Below are 9,486 nucleotides of genomic sequence, written 5' to 3'. Positions count from 1 at the left end.
TTCCCACTACTCAAAGCCAAATAATCTGCAATTACATTGTCTGTGTATTTTATATGGGAAGTGATATATTTTCTCCCTTTTCTTCCCTGGGCCACGACCCTCTAGTGTACAGGGTTTTACATATTTTGAAGACCTTTGCTAATTCTTAACAAATTAGAGAAAGCAGGGATTTGGAGTTATGCACTCCCCCCCTACTCAAAGCTAAATAATGTTGTCTGTGTTTTATATGTGAAGTGATATATTTGCCCCCTTTTCTTCCCTGGGTCACCACCTTGTGGTGTATTTCTGACTACTATTTTTACACTGGAAGGGGGAGGCCTGGGTAAGAAAAGGGGGCCACTCTTTATGTAATATTACCTGGGTATTGATATATATGGCCTTTTTTAAACTTGGGACAGGCCCCTCTAGTGTAAAAGAGTAGTCATACTCATAAATACATTACACTAGACCCAAAAAAATTGAATCTTTTAGATCATCCATTAATGTGACCCATTGAGGCTTCTGTCTAAGGGTTAGGATCATCCTATGGCCCTTATTTTGAGCCACAACCTATCTATGGTGGCACCAAAATTTGAATGGTTTGTCATCCACTTATGTAGGCCGTTACTATACCTTTTGGGCTTCACGGGTGTTTGGATGATTTTTTGGTAGTGTTTGGATTCGGGTATGGGCCCACATTATTTGGATGATCCAAAGCGTTCATTTGATGGGTCCTGACATAGATAGGGTGTGCCCAAAAAATCAGCTCCATTGGATCATCCTAACCCTTTAATCTATGGACGAACCTTCAGCTGAGGGGGCAAACCTTAAACAAATTGAAACTACAGGGGTGGAAGTGGATGTGTCAGAAACTAGAGGGGGTGTAAATGTAATTATCCCAAAAAAAAAATTGAATAGTTTAGACTTCAGAGGCACAACAAATGAATAGTTTAGATAATCCAATAATGTGGGTCTATACCTATTTATCGCTAGCTTTCAATGGCCATGATTTATTTGTTTGGTCAACATAAGTTCAAATCTAATCGAAAATATTCGAACTGCAAAAAGGATCATGTTTTTTCGACCGTTGGGTTTCACAACGGCTAGTTGTAATCCCATTTTCCCTTGCATCAAATCTCCAATCTCCATCATATCTTTAAATTCCCACTTTCTCCCGTAACAAAATCACCTCATTTCTGACTTGGGTTTTTTTTTCTTTTCATCATTGAAACCCCTTTTTCTTGAAAATACAATAGCAATCCCAATTCCTGATATGGGTTTTTTTATCATATCGTCATCCGAACCTAATTTCCTTGAAAATATAGCACCAATTCAATAATTTCTGATCTGGGTTTTTTGAAATGGGTAAAGAAAAATTGATGGAACAGATCTTCCACCTAAAGCTCACCTCCAAATCCCTAGTCAGGCAAGCGAAAAAGTGCGAACAGGAAGAAAAATCAGAGAAGGCGAAAGTAAAAAAGGCGATTGAGAAGGGAAACATTGATGGAGCAAGGATCTACGCACAAAATGCAATCCGCAAGCGCAATGAACAGCTTAATTACCTTCGATTCGCATCGCGTCTTGATGCGGTAGTGGCCCGATTGGGGAGCCAAAGTAGCTTTGAGAGTGTCGGTAAATCGATGAGCGGAATCGTAAAATCGCTTCAAGGGGCCCTCTCTGTTGGGAACATGGAGAAGATCTCGCAAACAATGGATAGATTTGAGAAGACATTTGTGAACATGGAGGTTCAATCGAGTTTTATCGAGAAGTCGATGGCGGGGACTACTAGTTTGTCTACTCCTGAAGGGGAAGTTGGGTCTTTGATGCAACAGGTTGCTGATGATTATGGGTTAGAGGTATCTGTTAAGCTTCCACAGGCTGGGAATCAAGCAGTGGGTTTGAAGGAGAAGGGAGTTGTTGGTTCTGTTTCTGAGGAGGAGTTGAGTAGGAGATTGGCTAATTTGAAATCTAAAGGGTAATTACATGTGGAGTCTGATGGAATATGGTGTTGATGGTTATGGGTGTAGAGATGTTTAGAGAACTTAAGTGGGCTTGATGTAGATGGGATTAGAAGTTAATGTTGGTCTCTCTCTCTCTCTCTCTCTCTCTCTCTCTCTCTCTCTCTCTCTCTCGGTTTGTCATATGAGTTTATTTATAATGAAATGGGTTTGTTTAGTTAGCTGGTAAGATTCAACTTTGTCTATAGAACTTTGTCTCTTTTTGTCTATCAACTTTGTGCATAGAAATATAAATTTTCATCTATCTCTGGCTTATTTGATTTATCATAGGAATAGATAAAATTTAACTGTGTATAGAACTATAAAAATTCCCCCCCTCTATTTCAACAATTCATTTGTTTGCCGCATGAATAGACCATCCAAATTGGTGATATTTTTGCACTTGTTATAACAGGACATTTTTAATATTCATGATACTCGTAGCACATTTTTACTTATCATCATATGGATGTCAAAACTATTTTCCTAAATAGTGATTTGCAAGATGTTGTCTATATAACAGTCTGATGGTTTCCGGTGACTTTTCTAGTATATAGTTTAAAGCAAGCCTCTCGAATGTCGTGGGGCTAACAACTTCTTCTAGACAAAAAGGGACTTTTCTACTATGAAGCGACATGTTGGCACACACAGAATGTGAGCGCCCCGTATCGAATGTGGATGGGCACACAGAACGCGAGCGACGGCGTTGATGCACATAGAATGCAAACGACTCAAGCTCGATAAGTAATTTGATTAGCCCTTTAACAAAACAAAACAAACATATGTCAGTGCGAGAGGGATAGGGGATGCACGCAGAATGCAAGCAATGGCATCGATGCACACAGAATGCAAATGACTCGGGATAAAAAAGTAATCTGATTAACCCTTTAACAAAACAAAGCAAACATATGTCAGCGCGAGAGGGATTGGGAATTAAAGAGATGTTAGAGGTAAAATAAATAAAAAAATGTTGAGGGCAAATATGACATTTCCTGTAAAAACTCTCTATCTCATGCTATTAAAGGAGGCTAGGGTTTTGCCGCCTAGAGGTCTCTCTCTCTCTCTCTCTCTCTCTCTCTCTCTCCAAGCTTCGGTCCTCTATGGCTTCGATGCAAGCTCTATGTCAAAGCTACTCTTTCTTCTCCAAACTCTCATCGGTGTCCGAAAGAGATGGATTCCGGAAATGCATGACGATTTCTGGTGATGGGAGAGAGTCTATGAGATTCCGGCATCAATCATGGCATCACCGCCTTCGGCGAAATCCTCGACGACTTCTCCACCGACTCCTCTCTAATCCCCTTCCCCCTTTGTTGTATTTCCAAACCCTTAAAAACCCCAATCTCTTACAGGAAAAACCCCTAGTGGGAGGAGGTATCACTCTCCCTTCTCTATTTTTCCTCTCTGCTTCTAGTAGCAGAACCGACCTTCATCGACCATGAAGCTCATGGAATGCCAGAAGAAGCTTACGAAGCCAATCTCTCTACTCCCTCTGATCCCGACCCTCCTCAGCGATTCTCCCAGGAAGGTGGTCTAGCCTCTGAAATCCAAAGGAGTTGACAAAGTTAGGTTCTACGACACTTACCGCACCATTCTTCGTGCCTTCGTTGGAGCTAACATCAAGTTTGTTATTAGCTTACCCAACGAGTAGTCTGTAGTTCTCCTTCGTGTCCAAATGTGTCAATATCAGGCCTACACATGAGTTTAGAGGAACACTGTTGCCTACTGCCTCTCTTACCAGTCATCCACCAAATCGCTCGCCAAATCACGGACATGTTGTCTCCTATAAGCACGCTGCTATCATCTTCCAACCCGCTGACACACGCCACTACCGAGGACTGTACCACATCCCTCTTTACCTGCCAACTCACTGCCACGTGCCACTTCCTAAGATATATGTCACATAAGCTACCTACCACTCGCTCCAAAACGTCCAATCACCTTCATCCCTTAGCGAGACTAATTGTCGGCGCTCATACTAGCAATTGACACTGCGCCATCACATCACCCCTTAGAATACGGACCTCCATCTACAAAAGCGAACCATCTACTCCAAACACCACGTAACACATTACTTTCCAGTGATAAGTGCTCATTATGTTAGCCTCCTATGTGACTTGAGTGTCGCCCACCGCTAGCGGGACCCACCGCCATCGGGACTCATCAATAGTGGGAACTATTGCCAGAAGGACACACCGCAACCATTTTCATTAACTCACCGACTAAGTGGGTGAACTCCACAACCACTATCATTAATGAGTAGTTGCGCTTTACCGACGAAAAATAATAATTAAATAATATTTATCATCCTGTTACTATTCAAGCAGCCTTTACTATTCATTTATTTATACCTTTACTATTCATATATTTTCGTAAAAGCATTTAAGAGAGTAGTTGAAAAAGTTGACGAAAGTTGTCGTTCCCTATCAGTGTCACTATCCATTCACTATTCAGTCACTATTCAAATACTATTCACGTCACTATTCACTCCGGCTTTCCCTATAAATAGAGGAAGAGAAGAAGAAGAAAAACAGAAAGAAAGAGAGAGAGAGAAAAGGAAAGAATGTTAAGGAAAAGTAGAGAGAACGAGGAAAAGAGGAGAAAGGAGAACGAAAAAGACTTGGGAAAACCACTTTTCCCTGTTCATCACCACTAAAGGAAGTCTTTAATATATATCCTAATAGATAGTTTTAAAGTTATTTATCTGAAGATTAAGAAATATATCTCCTTCGTCTACAAGTATGTTAGTTTATAACATTTTTATATATTGAAATTGCATCAAGTTGATTAGGGACACCCATCATCAGTGTATCAATGACTAAAGAGGGGGTGATGTTGGAGTGGGGCGGGGCGGGGATTTTGTCCCCGAAGGATGCGGGGAGGGGAGGGGGATTCCCCACCATCCCCGCAGAGGGGAGGGGAAGGGGAGGGGGAAATTCCCCGCAAAGGGGAAGGGGTAGGAGACCCCAACATCCGGCCCCGACCCGCCCCGTTGCCAGCCCTAGTGAACGCGCTATAGTCCTCCATGTGCACGTGGGTAATGACGACTCTAGAGAGTGTAAATCTAGAAGATTATGAGCCGAGGTATGGCTATGAATGAGCCGAGGTATGGCTATGAATGATAACATCTATGCTTAATGAAGTCCATATATATATATATTTCTTGATATCATGTTCTGTAAGTTTTCTCTATACGTTTGGAAAGTATGTTGTGCTTCTTCTTTCTTTTCATATTTATAATGTGAGATGTTTTATCTGGAAGATATCATGTTCTTATGAGCTTGACAATTCTACATCATTTACTGTTTATACCCTACTGGGCTATTTGAGCTCACTCGTTTTCCTTGTTTTATTATTCCAACCCCCAGGTGGAGTAAAGATGAAAGATGAGGAATGCTAGGGTTAAATCCAGAACTGTTCCAAGGGACAAATATGTTTTAAATATGTCTTGAATTAAGATGTAATAAGTTAGACCTAATTTCTATAAACCCTCTAAACATAGTTGTTGTATTTGAGATCTTGGGAATAATGAAAGTCTTTGAGAAGGATGATGTAATTTAGTATTTAATATTCTCCTACTCACCGAATTTGGTATTTCAAAAAATCCGGGTCGTTACATTTGGTATCAAAGCGAAGTTTAGTCGGTTTTGGAGATTAGGATCCAAAAAGATATGATTAGGATTTACCCTATCAAAATATTTAAGTTAGAATATGTTAACTATACCGCTAGTCGTTGGTTATTATAGGACTTATGTGATATTTATGAGAAATTAATATAAATGCTTTTAAATATGAGTTATAATTTAGAATACTAACGTGATACTATGATATGAAGATGGCGGAGAATCGTGAACAAATTTTTACAATCGAGGCTGAAGCAAGGAGGGGACGAGGCAGGCCATGCAGAGAAAGACAAGCAAGAAACGAACAACCTACAGCCAACGCTAGAAACAACAACGTAGGAAATGACGCCATTGCTACTGCATTAGCACAGCTAACCCAAGCAATGACAACAAACATGAAGCAACAAATTAGTCGGTTTTGGAGATTAGGATCCAAAAAGATAGGATTAGGATTTACCCTATCAAAATGTTTAAGTTAGAATATGTTAACTATACCGCTAGTCGTTGGTTATTATAGGACTTATGTGATATTTATGAGAAATTAATATAAATGCTTTTAAATATGAGTTATAATTTAGATTACTAACGTGATACTGTGATATGAAGATGGCGGAGAATCATGAACAATTTTTTACAATCGAGGCTGAAGCAAGGAGGGGACAAGGCAGGCCATGCAGAGAAAGACAAGCAAGAAACGAACAACCTACAGCCAACGCTAGAAACAACAATGTAGGAAATGACGCCATTGCTACTGCATTAGTACAGCTAACCCAAGCAATGACAACAAACATGAACCAACAAAGAGCCCCATCTGCACCACTTCAAAACGAAGGAGCTATACTGGAACAGTTTATGAGGCAACATCCTGCTGCCTTCTCGGGAACTACAGACCCTTTAGAAGCTGAAAGATGGATTCACTTCATCGAAAAGATCTTTTCGGTGATCGACTGCACCAGCCAACAACGTGTAAAATTGGCAACATATAGATTGGACGGTGACGCGGATCATTGATGGAATTTAATCTGAAATATAAAAACCGAAGAAGAAATGAACGCTGTGTTGGAATGAATTCAAAAGAAACTTCCTCGAAAATACTTCCTACAACCACTAAAAGCTCAGCTGGTGAGAGAATTTATTTCATTAAAGCAAGAAGAGGGAGAGACAGTCTCCCAATATGAAGCAAAATTCACAAGACTGGCTCGATATGCAACCCACCTAGTGACTGACGTTCAAAGTAAGGTGGACAAATTCCAATACGGATTAAAGCCTAGTGTTAGGCGGGCATTAGCAGCTTTAGATTTTCAAAGCTACGAAGCAGTGGTGAGATGTGCTTTGAAAGTGAAAATTGAACATTTGGACTTTCAGCAGTCCAAAAACAAATTGACCGGCGTAAAGAGAAAGAATGAAAGCCAACCAGGAGGATCTGGAACAAAGAGACCTGATGTCAAGGAAGCAGGAAACCAGCAACACTGCTCAAAATGTGGAAAGAGACATGGATGTGTCTGTTACGTGGGGACACGAAAATGCTTCCAATGCGGAATTGAGGAACACGTGGCAAAAGACTGCAAGATGGTCCCGAAACGGGAACAAACTCCAACTTTGACTCAGTGCACTGATTTGAATAGTGCTCCATCTCGTTACAATTGAAACATTTGATGTCTGGGAACAAACTCCCTGGCCAGGATAATACACCCCCATTCTGCTACACTATTTTACACTACACTAGTTTGCTAGGCAAACCTTAACGGATCTTGACGAAATTTTAGAGGGACCTAAATGGGATCCTAACTTACTCTAGGCTACAATTTGGGATTCTAAAACACCATTTTTAAAGGATTTTTTATTCAAAATAAGGGTTTAGGGTTCGTGTCAAAATGGGGTGTTTACGTATATGTAAGTATATCTACTCATTTTTTTGTTGACATCTGGGGCGGTAACTTAGTGGTAGGAAGCCGTTCAATCCACACTCAGCGTCGGGTTCGAATCGCGTAAGCCCCATTATGCCAGATGTCCTCATACCCGATTAACTCGGAAAAAATGAGTAATGACCGATGATTACCCACCTATGAGGTCATTTTTTTACCGGTTATTACATAGGGTTCCCTCGGACGTCCACCTCTGGGGTCCCTAACCTTTTGGCTGTGAGCGTAGGTCACAGGTCACCATCGCATCCCAGCCGTTTGTACACTAAGACAAATTTGAGCGTCAGCAACAGAAATGCTCACCTAAGAAGATGAATCCATTCTGTTGTGCCTTTAATTTAGGAGATAAGCTACAACTGTTAAAAAGTAATGGTGCGGAAAAGTAAAGATATATATAAAGATAATGTTAAGACATGTTTTGATGTTGGTTCTCAGGAACCTCGTCTTTTGATGCAGTCATAGCTTTCATTTGTAACTACACAGTATTGTCTCTTGTTGTTTGGTAGAGAACTTCTGATAATTGTCTATTTTTCACTTTGAATTTTACACTTTCCTTTGCTCAAGGATAACTACTGCCTCAATCTTATGGGAAAAATTAGAGTTGGTGTACATTTACTTTGACTTCTAGGACTAGTTATTGTCGTTGCCGCGCTCATGTAACCAAATTCAAATTCAAAAATGGGTGTAAAGACGATAATAAACAAGTTGGGTGAGAAAGACTAAACCTTCATGAAAACCCCAAGACCCATCAGACCATATGCCTTGTTTTCCTTGTTCTAAGGACGTACCTACCAATGAATGCATTTAAAACCAACCCCTGCTTTCAATAATGCCACTCCATGGGGTATATTATAGAAATATTATAGAGTTTCATTATAAAGTGAAGGAGTGCCCATATCATTTTCCTTGAAAATCTGTAGTTTTTCCTTTTTCTTCTTGACTGGTTTTGGTATTAAAAAAATGGTGTGCACCATAATATGATACGGCTGTGATGGCCAATTGGCCATCCACCTGGTGGGTCCCACCTTGGATTTCCCATCGTCCAATGTTAGTGAGGCTCTCAATCGACGGCTAGGATTGCCGGGGCACATGTTGTGGGCCATTTGTGATCCAGTCAATACATAGGGAGTTGCATCACAATATGGGGCACTAGGTTGCACTATGATCAACCAGTACACATAGTGGGTAGCCTCTAGTGCAAAAATTGCAACAATGGCAGGTCTTAGTTGTTATGTTAGGGACCAAAATTGGGTATCCACACTCCATTGTTCTGATAATGTCACTCCCACCCCCTAAAGGGAAGGAGGAAAGAGTTGAAATTGAGGGAATTATATGATACCATTGACCTAAAATGGGTATCCACACTCCCTTATTTTGATAATGTCACCCCCACTCCAATAGGAGGAGCAAATAATTGAAGTAGAAGGAACAATATGATGCCACTAGACTTTATTTTCAAAGAAAGAAACAATATTGGTTGCAAACAAATGCAGGTGGGGTCCAGCGACTTTTGATCAAGATGTATGTCCAATCTTCCACATTGGATAATCCTAGCCCTTCGATTTGTAGACATATTTTGTACAGTTGTTTTTAAATGGTTCAGATCATTGAGATGGTAAACCCCATCAGATGGAAGGTCTCTATGGTAATTGAATGGTTCAGATCATCCATCTCCATCCAGTGAAAAATTTTCATTGCAGCTCATTGGTCATGGGCCCCATCAGATGGAAGGTCTCAATCTAAAAATAAATTCTAACAGAGTAACAGATGGAAGGTCTCAATCTAATCTAAAAATAAATAAGGGAAATGTCATCAGCACAACTCTATTTTGATATTTGCACAAACCCAGCTGTCTTTTCTTCTGTAATTGGTACTACAATGTTTTGATAATTGCACTAAATCACATTGTCTTTTATTATATAACCAGCTGTCAACATTAATTGCAATTTCCAAAAAAGTTGTCAGAAG

The 9,486-nt window shown here is 40.3% G+C and overlaps 1 protein-coding gene across 1 annotated transcript; it reads left to right on the top strand.

Annotated features, from left to right (window-relative positions):
- Positions 1–1,135: 1,135 nt before the first annotated feature.
- LOC143863599 (ESCRT-related protein CHMP1B-like) lies at positions 1,136–2,166 on the top strand. The gene has a single exon (XM_077374318.1). It carries the CDS (start codon positions 1,341–1,343, stop codon positions 1,956–1,958), a length of 618 nt encoding a protein of 205 aa, XP_077230433.1. The 5' UTR covers positions 1,136–1,340; the 3' UTR covers positions 1,959–2,166.
- Positions 2,167–9,486: the final 7,320 nt, after the last annotated feature.

Source organism: Tasmannia lanceolata, unplaced genomic scaffold (assembly GCF_043159265.1).
Source record: "Tasmannia lanceolata isolate RefF3 unplaced genomic scaffold, GAP_Taslan_0.1 ptg000003l, whole genome shotgun sequence".
In the NCBI taxonomy this organism is placed as follows: Eukaryota; Viridiplantae; Streptophyta; class Magnoliopsida; order Canellales; family Winteraceae; genus Tasmannia; species Tasmannia lanceolata.
This window is presented reverse-complemented; position numbering and strand designations above follow the sequence as displayed.